The sequence below is a fragment of the Spermophilus citellus genome (genome assembly GCF_964194105.1).
Source record: "Spermophilus citellus genome assembly, chromosome: 4".
Classification (NCBI taxonomy): domain Eukaryota; kingdom Metazoa; phylum Chordata; class Mammalia; order Rodentia; family Sciuridae; genus Spermophilus; species Spermophilus citellus.
Window position 1 is genome coordinate 68,824,107 of NC_138185.1, and position 13,820 is coordinate 68,837,926.

At 41.9% G+C, this 13,820-nt stretch overlaps 2 protein-coding genes across 5 annotated transcripts in view; one reads left to right on the top strand and one right to left on the bottom strand.

The window, feature by feature from the left end:
* ZNF774 (zinc finger protein 774) overlaps positions 1-13,820 on the bottom strand; it is a 286,859-nt gene that overhangs the window by 46,211 nt on the left and 226,828 nt on the right. The window lies entirely within an intron of this gene.
* Positions 3,994-13,820, top strand: part of ZSCAN2 (zinc finger and SCAN domain containing 2) — a 45,815-nt gene continuing 35,988 nt past the window's right edge. For 3 of the 4 annotated variants that reach the window (XR_014021574.1, XR_014021575.1, XM_081290870.1), the window contains exons 1-2: positions 3,994-4,112; positions 7,133-7,641. Coding sequence is in view for 2 of the 4 variants with exons in the window: in XM_081290870.1 (XP_081146996.1) it covers positions 7,236-7,641 (406 nt within the window). In the remaining 2 variants the exon portion in view is untranslated. Of the gene's footprint in view, positions 4,113-7,129; positions 7,642-13,820 lie in introns of all 4 variants that reach the window. The other variant, XM_081290871.1, reaches the window with a different exon arrangement.

The window sequence follows — 13,820 nt, forward strand, 5'->3', positions numbered from 1 at the left end:
CCAGGACCAGCTTCCCAGAAAATCAGGCCCAGAGCAGAGACATCTGGCTTTAGGACTCTCCTGTGGTGAGTTAGTGCCTGTTCTTATGGCCAATGGTTGACTTGGGATGGGAGCAGAGATAAATGGACTTGGGCTGCTGGAAATTTTCAGCTGTGCATCTCCCTATCCCCTCAAATCGTTTGCCTTTTGCGTGAAGTTCATTGCTCTTAAGGATAGAAAATTGGAGATACAAATCTTTGTTAATTCAAGGTCTTCCCCCAAAGTCATCATCCTTAATCATTTTTCAGATCTCCTAGGAATGCTGACAACTAGAATAAATGTTGGCCAGGAATTTGCTTCCAGGAAACCTTAGTGTAGACTTCTCAGTGTGGCCTGGAGGTGGTGCTGTTTGCTTGTGGTCAGGTTGAGCTAATAAATTAAGATACTACTAGGGTGTAGCTAGCTATTGGTGGCGGGATTCAATCCAGTCACCCAATGGCAAAGCTGAATGTTACTTTGCATCTTTGTATTTGAATTAATTAAGAAGGTTAATTAGTGAAAAACATGTGAATTTCAAATGATCTTTGGAGTGGGGCAGAGGACTAACACAAAACTCAGAATCTATAAAAAAAAAAACAAGATTAACAAATTTGACCACATGAAAAATTTTTTAAAAAATTTATTTTTTTCTTTTTTGAGTTCCTTCCTTCCTTCCTTCCTCCCTCCCTCCCTTCCTCCCTCCCTGCCTCTCTCTCTCTTTCTTTCTTTCTCCTCGACCTCCTCCTTCTTTTTCTTCTGTTCTGGGGATTCTTTGCCACCCTAACACCCCCTTCCCCCCCTTTAACTTTTGAGACAGGACTTGTTAAATTGCTGAAGCTGGCCATAAACTTGCGATCCTCCTGCCTCAGCCTCCTGAGTAGCTGGGATTACAGCCATACATGCACAACTATGTCTGGTGAAAAATTCAAATTTCTAAATTTAATAAACCACCAGAAAGTAAACAGCAAACTGAGAAAAATAGCAGCAACTTCTGCAGCAAAGGAATACTTTTCTTATTATACAAAGAACTTTTTTTTTCTTTTTTTTTATTGGTTGTTCACAACATTACAAAGCTCTTGACATATCATATTTCATACATTAGATTGAAGTGGGTTATGAACCCCCAATTTTACCCCAAATGCAGATTGCAGAATCACGTCGGTTACACATCCACAATTTTACATAATGCCCTATTAGTAATTGTTGTATTCTGCTACCTTTCCTGTCCCCTACTATCCCCCCTCCCCTCCCCTCCCATCTTCTCTCTCTACCCCATCTACTGTAATTCATTTCTCTCCTTGTTTATTTTCCCATTCCCCTCACAACCTCTTATATGTAATTTTGTATAGCAATGAGGTTCTCCCTTCATTTCCATGCAATTTCCCTTTTCTCTCCCTTTCCCTCCCATCTCATGTCTCCGTTTAATGTTAATCTTTTCTTCTTGCTCTTCCTCCCTGCTCTGTTCATAGTTGCTCTCATTATATCAAAGAAGACATTTGGTATTTGTTTTTTAGGGATTGGCTAGCTTCACTAAGCATAATCTGCTCTAGTGCCATCCATTTCCCTGCAAATTCTATGATTTTGTCATTTTTTATTGCTGCATAGTACTCCATTGTGTATAGATGCCACATTTTTTTATCCATTCATCTATTGAAGGGCATCTGGGTTGGTTCCACAGTCTAGCTATTGTGAATTGTGCTGCTATGAACATCGATGTGGCAGTATCCCTGTAGCATGCTCTTTTAAGGTCTTCAGGGAATAGTCCGAGAAGGGCAATAGCAGGGTCAAATGGTGGTTCCATTCCCAGCTTTCCCAGGAATCTCCAAACTGCTTTCCAAATTGGCCGCACCAATTTGCAGTCCCACCAGCAATGTACAAGTGTACCCTTTTCTCCACATCCTCGCCAGCACTTGTTGTTGTTTGACTTCATAGTGGCTCCCAATCTTAACTGGAGTGAGATGGTATCTTAGGGTGGTTTTGATTTGCATTTCTCTGACTGCTAGAGATGGTGAGCATTTTTTCATGTACTTGTTGATTGATTGTATATCCTCCTCTGAGAAGTGTCTGTTCAGGTCTTTGGCCCATTTGTTGATTGGGTTATTTGTTATCTTATTGTCTAATTTTTTGAGTTCTTTGTATACTCTGGATATTAGGGCTCTATCTGAAGTGTGAGGAGTAAAAATTTGTTCCCAGGATGTAGGCTCCCTATTTACCTCTCTTATTGTTTCTCTTGCTGAGAAAAAACTTTTTAGTTTAAGTAAGTCCCATTTGTTGATTCTTGTTATTAACTCTTGTGCTATGGGTGTCCTATTAAGGAATTTGGAGCCCGACCCCACAATATGTAGATCGGAGCCAACTTTTTCTTCTATCAGACGCAGAGTCTCTGATTTGATATCAAGCTCCTTGATCCATTTTGAGTTAACTTTTTTTTAATATTTATTTTTTAGTTCTCGGGGGACACAACATCTTTGTTGGTATGTGGTGCTGAGGATCGAACCCGGGTCGCACGCATGCCAGGCGAGCGCGCTACCGCTTGAGCCACATCCCCTGCCCATTGAGTTAACTTTTGTGCATGGCGAGAGAAAGGGATTCAGTTTCATTTTGTTGCATATGGATTTCCAGTTTTCCCAACACCATTTGTTGAAGATGCTATCCTTCCTCCATTGCATGCTTTTAGCCCCTTTATCAAATATAAGATAGTTGTAACTTTATACAAAGAACTTTTACAAATAAACTTGATTTTAAAAAATGGAAAAGAATGTAATCAATTCACAGAAAATAAGATTAAAGTCACTAGTAAGAAATGAAACACTCTTAAATAAACAAAATTTAAAAGCAAGCCGAACATGGTAGAAAAATGCCTGAAATCTCAGTTACTCAGGAGACTGAGGCAGGATAATCACAAGTTCGAAGCCAACCTGGGCAATTTAAGGAGATTCTGTCTCAAAATAAATTTAATAGGGTCAGGGATATAGCTCAGTGGTAGAGTGCAAGTCTATCATGCACAAGCCTGGGGTTCAAATCACAATACCCCAAAACAAACATACATAAATGCAGCATTTGATTGTGTGTGCCTCCAGTAATTACTCTGTACAAACACATACAATTATTCTATTACAGACCATTAAGAGTGTGTTTCTCTCCTTTCTTAGATTCCCACTTGGGTTTCCGGGAAGTATTTCCACTGTTTTTATGTAGTGTTGGGGCAATTATTTCTTCAGCAGCACCAACCATGGGAATACCAAGACAGAAGTCAAACTCTTACTCCTACACACCCACTGCTGAAATTAACAAGCAATTCTGTAAGAACGAAACGGAGCTGTCAAACAGGTATGCTTGGGAAGGTATCTCAGACTAGGTAGGTGATGATGGGGCAAGCTTCAAGAAGGAGGATCGGAAAGATAGGAGGCAGTGAAGGCGGGGCGGGGCTTTCCCCCGACGTAGAATCACCACGTGTGACAACAAAGGGGTGTGCGAAAGCTGGGTGCAAGTGCAGAGTTGCAAGTTGCGGGGAGAAGAGCCAGGGTGAGCGTTGAGTCGCGTTTCCTGCACGGATCCCTTTCCTGTTCAGAGTCTGTACTCGCCTGTCTGCGGTGCCAACATCACTTGCCATACAGTTCTCTGCTGAAAAGGACTTCCCCCCCATCCAACTTTCACTTTTTATAGACAAATACAGGGAGGACTTAGAGAAGTGAAATAATTTGTCTCAGGGTACAGCCTTGGCCACACTGGGGTACCGACAACCAGTCCGCGGATTTTTCTCTATTGCCTTTGGGCACCATCTAGGCTATCTACCCCTAACTCGCTCCCGTACGGCGATTTGGTTGTCTTCGGATGCACTACATCTCCCATAATGCCTCGGGCCCAGTCTCCCTCCCGCTGATAGACTGACCACTGTCTCCTCCAGTAGGAGAGCAGAGTTCCCAGGTGCCATCCTCTCCAGCCAATGAACATGGCAGAGGGCGGGCCTCTCCCGTCCATTGTTCTCTGTGCCCCACGGGCTTGTGCTGAGGTGAGTTCAGAGGGGCCGAGCGAGCCCGAGGGCGCTTTTGCGCGAGGAGCGGCCGCCTGAGCTGGACCCGGACTCTGGGGAGGTGAGCTGGAGAGGCAGGCCTGAAGCCGCGTGGACGGGGGAACAGCCCGCGGCGAGGATAACGGGCCTGCAGCCAGCTGCGGCAGCCTGCTGGGGGAGGGGCGTGGGTGCCCTGTTCGTGCCCGCTGCCGGGCGCTTGGAGTTACGCGCCCGGCTCTGTGAACTGACTGGGTCTTTTCTCCCCGGCAGAGCTCCTTTCACATCCAAGCGGGAAGCGCAGGATTTTGAACTGGGAAGGGATGTTTGACCACGTCCTGCGCAGCCTCCTCATTGTACAAGTGGGGAAACTGAGGTTCAGAGGGGGCGTGTCTTGTCTTGGCTTACACGGCGAATTGGGGGTCTCGGCACATTGTACCCGGTTCCCAATTAAGAATTCTGTTATATTTGCATTTCATCTAGTCATTTGGGTAAATACACGTTGAGAGCTTCGGTTTTCCCACTAGCTTTTCTTTTTGTTGTTGCTATTGTTTTTAGGTTTTCTTTTTATTATTTTCTTTAATAATTCCAGGGAGTGTTATTCGAGTCTTTATGATGTAATGCTTTTTGAAATGTTTTTTATTGCTTTTAAAATATTTCATTTAGTTCTTTGTAATTCTAGGTTTCTCAGTATTGAGTTGCTGACCAGGTCCTCCTTTTTACTAGTGTGTGTTTATTTTTAAAGGGAATTGGGTTCTTACTGTCTATGGTGTTTTACCTTTCTGGTTTTCTTTTTATACGTTATTTTCATATCAGGAGAATTATCTGAAATCATTAATGATTAATAATCTTTGTCAGTGTAATTTTAAAAAATATTGGGCTGGTGATGTAACTCAGTGGTAGAGTGCTTGCCTAGCTTGTGTGAAGCCTTTTGGCTTAATTTCCGTTGAGCCCCTTCCCAGACAATACCACCTATTATCATGTTAGATGTATGTATGTATGTATGTATGTATGTATGTATGTGATGCTAGGGATTGAACCCAGAGTCTTGCACATGCAAGACAAGTGCTTTACCACTGAGTTACTCCTAGAATACCTTTTAATATATTCTACTGTATAGAGGTGCCATTGATTTTTAACCATTTCCCTGCTGCTGGATTCCTCACCAGCTGGATGCTGGGGATTGAACCCAGGCCACTCTATCCCTGAGCTACGTTCCCCTGCTCTTTTTATTTAATTTTAAGACATTGTCTCACTAAGTTACCCAGGCTGGCCTCTAACTCACAATCCTACCTCATCCTTCCAAGTGGCTTTTACCGCTATGCCCAGCACTCCTACTGCTAGAGTTTAAAGGTTATCAACTTTTTGCAATTAGAAACAATGCCATGGTTGTGTATCCTTGCAAATAAATTTCTCTTTGCAAAAGATGTTATTTTTAAAAAATTATTTATTTATTTATTTTTTACATACATGACAATAGTGGAATGCATCACACCCATTTACAGCACAAGTTTTCGTAACTCTGTATGTAAAGTATGTTCATGCCAAATTATGCCATTATACACGTACTCTTTTTTTGCATTACAATTCTTAATACACATATATGCCACAATTTTTCATATCTCTGTTTGTATATAAGGTATGTTGACACCAATTTCAAATCTTCATACATATAAAAATGTTATTTTAAAATTAAATTCGTGAAGGGCCAGGACTGGATGGAGAGTATGAACATTTTTCCCCCTCCCTGGACATTGAATTGAACCCCGAGGCTCATGAATACCAGGCAAGCTTCTCTACCACTGAAGTACATGCCCAGCTCCTTTTAAATTTTATTTTGAGAAAGGCTCACTGTATTTCTCAGGCTGGGCTCAAACTTGTGATCCTCCTACTTCAGCCTGTAAATAACTATGATTACAAGTCTGTGCCACCATGCTTGACTGAATGTGAACATCTTTAAAACTTCAGTGGGCCTTCTGTATCCTCAAGATCAAAAATACTTAAAAAAAAAAACTCTGTACTGAACATGTGTAGATTTTTTTCTTGTCAACATTTCAGTACATATAACAACTATATGCAGAGCATTTACATTGTATTGGGTATTATGTGTAATCTGGAGACGATTTAAAGGTATACAGGAAGACATGCACAAATTATGTGCAGATTCTATACCATTTTATGTAAGGGACTTGAACATTCAGATTTTGGTATCTGCAGGGGTTCCTGGAACTAGTCCTCTGAGGAATCTGAGGGACTAATGTACTTTAAAATATGTAATGACGGGCTGGGGATGTGGCTCAAGTGGTAGCACGCTTGCCTGGCATGCTTGCGGCCCGGGTTCAATCCTCAGCACCACATACAAAAAAAAAAAAAAAAAAAACCAAAGATGTTGTGTCTGCCGAAAACTAAAAAAAAAAAAAAATATTAAAATTCTCAAAAGAAATATGGTAATGAGGGCTGGGGATGTGGCTCAAGCGGTAACGTGCTCACCTGGCATGCGCGGGGCGCTGGGTTCGATCCTCAGCACCACATAAAAATAAAGATGTTGTGTCCACTGAAAACTAAAAAATAAATATTTAAAAATTCTCTCTCTCTCAAGAAAAATATGGTAATGATGCTTGAGATACTGCCTTCCTTTCAGTTAAATTAAAAGAGCCTCAGCATCTGATCCATTGCTAATCCTTAAGATGTCCCCATAAGAAGGATGAGTATTATTATCTATATTTATTAGGTGGTCACTGAGATCGAGTGACTAATTTGTGTGTTAGGTCAGGTCAAGGTCACTTACTCTGCAGCAAGTCTGAACTGATGGGCAGGAAAAGTCAGTCCTTTTTTTTTTTTTTTTTTTTTAGAACATTGCATTTCTGATACTTATTCTTTGGTTTTGAAAGAACAGTGTTGTATATTTTGTACTGGTGATACTTCTTTACTACTTACCATAGAGAAATATATTTTCAAGAATAAGGAATTCTTCTTTTAAGAGGGCCAGGAACTTCTTTTGGTTTGGGGCAGTAAGAATCAATTGGTGACCTGACCTGGGCTGCTATGAGTTAAATTGCTTTAGGACACTTACTGATTCTGGTTCTCTGTCTTATGTCTCAGCAGGTCTTTTTGTTGAAGGAGGGAGGTGTCTTCTCAGAGAAGTGTGGCTAGAGAAGATTGACGTTCAAGGCTTAAAAGCCTGAGTGATCAGCCTAGAAGGTGGATAATGGCTGCAGACATGCCAACAGTGACCACTCCTCTCAGTCCTTTGGTCCAGGTGCCGCAAGAGGAAAACAATCAGGAGGAGGAGGTCACCACTATGATCCTGGAGGATGACTCCTGGGTGCAGGAAGCTGTACTGCAGGAGGATGGACCTGAGTCTGAGCCTTTTTCCCAGAATGCTGGCAAGGGCATCCCTCAGGAAGAGGCAATAGCTGGGGGACCACAGGGTGCACTTGGTCGCCTCCGAGAACTCTGTCGACGCTGGCTAAGGCCAGAGGTACATACCAAGGAGCAGATGTTGACTGTGCTTCCAAAGGAAATTCAGGCCTGGCTGCAAGAGCATCGACCTGAAAATAGTGAAGAGGCAGTGGCTCTTGTGGAAGACTTGACTCAGACCCTTCGGGACAGTGGTAAGATGCAGAACCTCATAAGGAGAGGGTGAAAGCACCATTCCTAGGTGGAGAAATGTGATGTTTGTGGAGGAGTAGTTGATATACAGGATGATGCCCTCCCTCTGCTCTGTGTCCATGGCAGACAGGGTGTTCATTATCCTTTTAATGCCAACATTGGGTGCAGTGGTAGCTACAAAATTTCAGTATAGGAGGGGCTTAACAGACTATTCCTGGAGCTACATTTGCACAGTAAAGCGAGTTTTTTTACTTACACGTTTATTTGGAGTGGTTGGGAAGTGGATAGAGGTAATGGGGAGAGGAGTTGACATATAATCCTTTGCTTGGCATCTTTTCTAGGTTATATAACAAATATTCAGGTAGTTCCAGCAATTAGAAAAGAACAATCTAATTTTTTCAAAGTGGTTATTTTTATGAATCCAAGATAAAAGACAGTAAACCAGCTAATACCAAAGGACTTTCTATGGTATAAAGTCATCCTAGACTTTTTTTTTTTTTTAGAGAGAGGGAGAGAGATAATTTTAATGTTTATTTTTTTTAGTATTTGGCGGACACAACATCTTTGTCTGTATGTGGTGCTGAGGATCAAACCCGGGCCGCACGCATGCCAGGCGAGCGCGCGACCGCTTGAGCCACATCACCAGCCCCAAATTCTGGACTCTCTTAAGAGTAATTCCAAATTTGAACTCTTTATAATAGTTACTGTTTGTTTCCTGTGTTGCTAGTAATTTCCAAAATCCTAGCATGCCATTCAACTACTGTGTCTCCATTTGGCCTTAACTTGACAGGATGTGATTACCAAATATTTACTCCAGGTCTACCTGTGCCATTAGGACAATTTCAGGGCCCAGGGAATATAACTGCTTTTGCATTGACCAGAACTTCAGGGGTTAAGAGTGTGGAGAGGAGAAGGGAGAGGTTAGATCAGAGAAATCTTTACAGATGACATGAAAAGTGAGGAAAGGTTGCAGGATGAAGTAGTATTTGGAAAGTCATAGGGCAGGGAGGAGGCTGAGGCAACTGAGAAGGGTTGTCTTAAGCCAAGGATTTAAAGAGAGGGAACCAGCATAGTGTCTTCCTTCAGACGACAGTGAGAAGGCCTGGCTGATGGGAGTGGAAAATGTGTTTTTAGGAAGTGGTAGGGATTTGGGGGAAGGGTAGATGGAGATTTGGACTGAAAGTAGTTGGCCTCAGCAAGTTCTTGAACCAGTGGCCATAGGAGGAAGCTGAGTTTTGCAACCAGGATATAGGTTTGATTAGAGTAGGGAGAGCCTAGCTGGGCAAGGTGGTGTATACTGGTACTCCTAGCTACTCCCAGCTACTTGGGAGGCTGAGGCAGGAGGAATGTAGGTTCAATGGCAGCCTCAACAAATTAGTAAGACCCTATCTCAAAATAAAAAATAAAAAGGGTTGGGGATGTAGCTCAGTGATAGCACAACTATGGGCTCAATCCCTAGTAACACACACATGCACGCATGCACACACATAAACACACAAAGAGTGGGAAGAGGGTAGAGACAGAGAGCAGCCAGGAAGCTAGCTAGTTATAAGGTATACAATGATGAGGGTCAGGCTAAGATATGAATAATAAAGGAAGTGGAGATTGGACACATCGGAAAAAGAACTAATGGAATAATAGTAGCAATCACTGGCATTTATTGAGTTCTTTTTGTAGGCTAGGCAGTGTGCTTAACATCTAATAGGCAGAACTCCTATAAATTTCACCACCTTGGAAGATAAGCAGGGTTATTATCACCAGAGAGGTCAGGTGACTTTAAGATCAGCAGCTAGTCTGAGGCAGAACTAGGATTCAAATTTATGTGCCTGAGAACGTGGTGCATATTCTTAAGCATTTCATCACATATCTGATAGTGACAGTTTTTAGTGGGGTGTTGGAAGGGGGGGATGCAGAATAGGAAGACAAGGGACTAACTCAATAGCATCTAGTCTGGAGGATTTAGAAAACTGGCTGGGAGGGAAAGTAGTGGTGGTTTGAGGCAATCTCCTGGGATCAAGTGATATAATTAAAGTCATCTTCTGGTGAAAGGGACTGACAATGAAGGCCAAATGTGACCCAGTACTGCACTAGATACCTTACATGTGCCCATTTCACTAAGAATTCTGTGAGTTGGGTGGATAGGAAATGGAAGCTCAGCAAGGTCATGGTTATTAAGTAGTGGAGCTGGATTTACTCAGGAGTTTGGTAGGTCCTATATTTTATTTGAAGTAAGTACTGGATTTTCTTTGGCCCAGAAAATAACTTTGTTTTCTTTTTATAGTGTTGGGGATAGAAGCCAGGCCCTTGAACATACTAGCTAAACACTTTTCCACTGAGCTACATCCTCAGCCCAATAACTTAGATTTTTATTATTTCTTTTAAGAAGGTATTCCAGTGACTCAGAGGCTGAGGAAAAGGAGTTCAAGGCCAGCCTTGGCCACTTAAAGAGACCCTATCTCAAAATAAACAACAAAAGGGTTGGAGAGGTAGCTCAATGGTGGAGCACCCTGGGTCCAATCCCTAGTACTCCCCCCAAAAAGAAAGAAAATCCTTTCATTCTGTTTCTGAGTTTTGTTACTTGCTTCTTTATGGATGGGACAAGTTTGTAATGAACTTCAAGATCTCCAGCGGATACTACAGAGAGACTGAGAGCTGCGGAGAAACTTCTGGGTTGGTTATTTAGTTGGGGAGATCACAGAGCAGAAGTGATTACAACCCTCAACCCCTGGCTCATTGTAGGGTCTTTGGTGCCTTTCTTCTTTCACTGGACATCTGAAATGGGGACCCCTCTCCCCGCAGAGGAGTGGGTTTGTCCTCTGACTTCTGACTTTGAGATTGTCTTTGTTGGCCTTTCATTTATTTAACAAATTCTGCCCACTTTCCTCATAGTTGTTTACAGGAATATCTGTACTTTATTTCATCCTAGCTCAAACATTTACTCAACATAGGATCACTTGACCTGTATTTTGTTTGTCCAGCTCAGGATCTTTGGACGTATTTACCTAGCACAGGACATTTCAAGGCCTGGTTAGATGGTGGTGGCTTAATGTTTGACTAATAGGCACTTCCAGATGCTCACATTTAAAGTCTTTTAATTTCAATTAAGATAAGACTGGTAGTACTAGTTTACATGGTAAAGCTCATCTCTATTTTTGAATGTTTCCCAAGGACATTTTAATCTCATACCCAGTCCTAATTCAGGCTCTTAGGATTTCTTACCTGAATTTTTGCAGCAGCCTGCAAAACTAAGTTCAAACTGAACTTGCCTTCATTCTTTTTCCCCTTCACTGCAGCTCTTCCACTCCTGCTAGGGTTATCTGCTTAAAAAATCTTCATGAGTTAACCAGTGTTTACCAAATCAAGTATGACCTCCTTGTTCTGTGTAGAACCCATGGCGCTATGTGACCTGGCCCAGTCCTCTGCAGCCTGGTTCCTTCACTGATCCCTTTGCTGTAGCCCTTGTCCCATTCAGATAAGATCTTGCTGTTTCTTGAACACAGCGTGTACTTTCTAGCATTGACTTTTGCTCCTGAATTTTTGTTTGGAATGTCTTTGTCCCATCTCTATAGGGTGAAATCCTGGTGTCCTTTGAATTTATTTATTTATTTATTTATGACCCTAGGGATCAAACTCATGGCCCTGAGAATGCTAGGCAAGTGCTTTACCACTGAGCTGTATTCCCCAGTCCTGAATACTCACTCTTGGAGACCCTCTCCATAAAGTCATCCCTAATTCCTTTTCTCTCCCGTCCCCAGTTGCACGCACTTGGAAGTGTCTTTAATCATATTTCCCAGGAATTGGATTCTCCTTCTCTTTTGGCTTTTATCATGGTCCATCTTGTTTTCTATTTTCTATTCACCTTTTCTATGTGAATACTCATTTCTTCTAGGAACCTGCAAAATCATGGAAAGCAAAGAATCTGCTTTTCTGCCTCCTCCTTTTCCTCCTTTTCTTGTCCTTTTCTTCTCTCTTGTCCTCTCTAACAGTGCCCCACACATAATGGGAATTTTGTATGTATTCTTGGGATGAATAACTGAATCCTCACCCCCCCCCCCAGAAGTTGGGAGAGGTTCATCGGCTCAGCCCATGAAAGAGGCAGACAGACAGCTACCTCATTCCAGCTTCATTGGTGGAAACAAGGAGCCCGACATCTGCTTTTTCTAAGGAATCCAGGCTAAGCTTTTATTTTAAAGCAAAATGGGGTCAATCTCAAATTCAGCAACATATAACCAGGGATACTTCTGAATCTGCAAAAAGGAGTAAGTAGACTTCAGTTTAGACCTAGGGAAATACTCAGGCCAGTAGATAAGTCAGGCAGCTTAGTCCTGTAAAGGAGCACTTACTCTTAGCCTTCAGGGTTTTCATTTAAGAATAAAAGCTATATTTAATCATTTGTTTATATTCAATCAACCCAATGAATGTTATCATTTGTGTTAATATGTTTTTTAAAATAGGATATTTCTGAGTATGAAGGTGTGTGCTATTCCCACTTCTTAAACTGCAAAGGCTCATGAAAATAATTTTTACCTGACCTAAATATAAACCAATAGGTAGTCCTTTCATCTGTTGTTATCTATTCTGACTGCAGGCATTGTGTTTGAGTTGGACAGCATTTATTTGAATAGGCAATTTTTGAATTTGGAAACCTAGATTATGGTGAATCCACACTGGTAGGGGAGGACATTTTCCTGAAGCTCTCTGGGGTTGGGGGTATAGCTCAGTGGTAGAGTACTTGCCTAGTAACCCAAGGTTCTAGGTTTGATTTCCAGCACTGGAAAAAAGAAAAGAAAAACTTAAGAACTTCACTGGCAAGCCTCAGGAGAACATCACTGCTCCTGTGGAGATTATTTTTCCAGTGACTTAGCCTTTGGGTTTATACTAGCTGACCACATCATTCATGTCTGCCTGCTGTGTTTTCAGTCTGCTGGAGGTCAGTTGAAAGACCACTTATAAAAAGTCTTAGTAACTCTATTTTTTGGTTACAGGTTAACTGTTGTAAAAACCAGAACACTTCAGTTTTTTGGTTTTTTTCCTGAGTGATATGGGAAATGATAACCCAGATTTTCTAGGACAATTCTGAATTTTAAATATTTGTCTTTGTAAATCATCAAAACCAGCTTCACATTTTAATAAATTAGCAGCTAACCCATACCATTCATACCTGTAAGCCTGGGGCAAGGAATCATTTATCAAATTGTATTTCCTGATTTTGGGTCCCGAAAATTTATAGAATTGGGACAGTTTGTCTCTGAACTGCTTTTTTTTTCTCTTTTTTCTTTGGTGCTGGGAATTGAACCCAAGGGCACTCAACCACTGAGCTACATCCCCAGTCTTTTCTACTTATTAATTTTGAGACAGGGTCTCCCTAAGTTGCTGAGGCTGCCCTTGACCTTGCGATCTTCCTGTCTCAGCCTCCCAAGTTGTTGTTATTGGTGTGCTTCTGGGGCTCGGGTTGTAGCTCAGCAGTAGCACACTTGCCTGGCATGTATAAGGCATTGGGTTTGATCCTTAGCACCACATACAAATAAATAAAGATATTGTGTGTCCATCTCCAACTAAAAAAAAATTTTAAAAAAGGTGTGCTTCTGCACTGCTAATTGCTGTACCCAATTTCATTCAACTTTTTTATATGAGGTAGCAGAAAAACACCCTCAGGGACCAGGAGATCAGTGAATTCATGCAACAGTGGCATCTCTCAAATTGCCCCAGACATCAGGGTTTTTGCATCATTAGGGTTATTTATTTATTTATACTGGAGATTGAACCCAAGAGCTCTCCACCACTGAGCCACATCCCCAGCCATTTCTATTTTTTTATTTTGAGACTGAATCTCACTAAGATGCTGAGGCTGGCCTCCAAAGAATTTGCAATTCTCCTTCCTCACTCAGCCTTTAGAGTCACTGGGATTACAGTGTGCACCACTACATCCACCTTATTTGCATCATCAGAATGGAAGGGGAAATGATACTCTCTTAGCAGAACATTTGATATTATGGAAGCCCATTACCAAAAATATACTGCTGCCATCAGAGTGGGGAGCAAAGGTGAAATTTGGGGTCTCAAAATCAATAAATTCCTAGGAAGAATCCTTTGTTGGCTCCTTCATTTGGAAATCTGCCCATGGCTGTCGAGGGTACTTTCCTTCACTCCAGTCCAGGCTGCCATTTCTCCCATAGAAGGT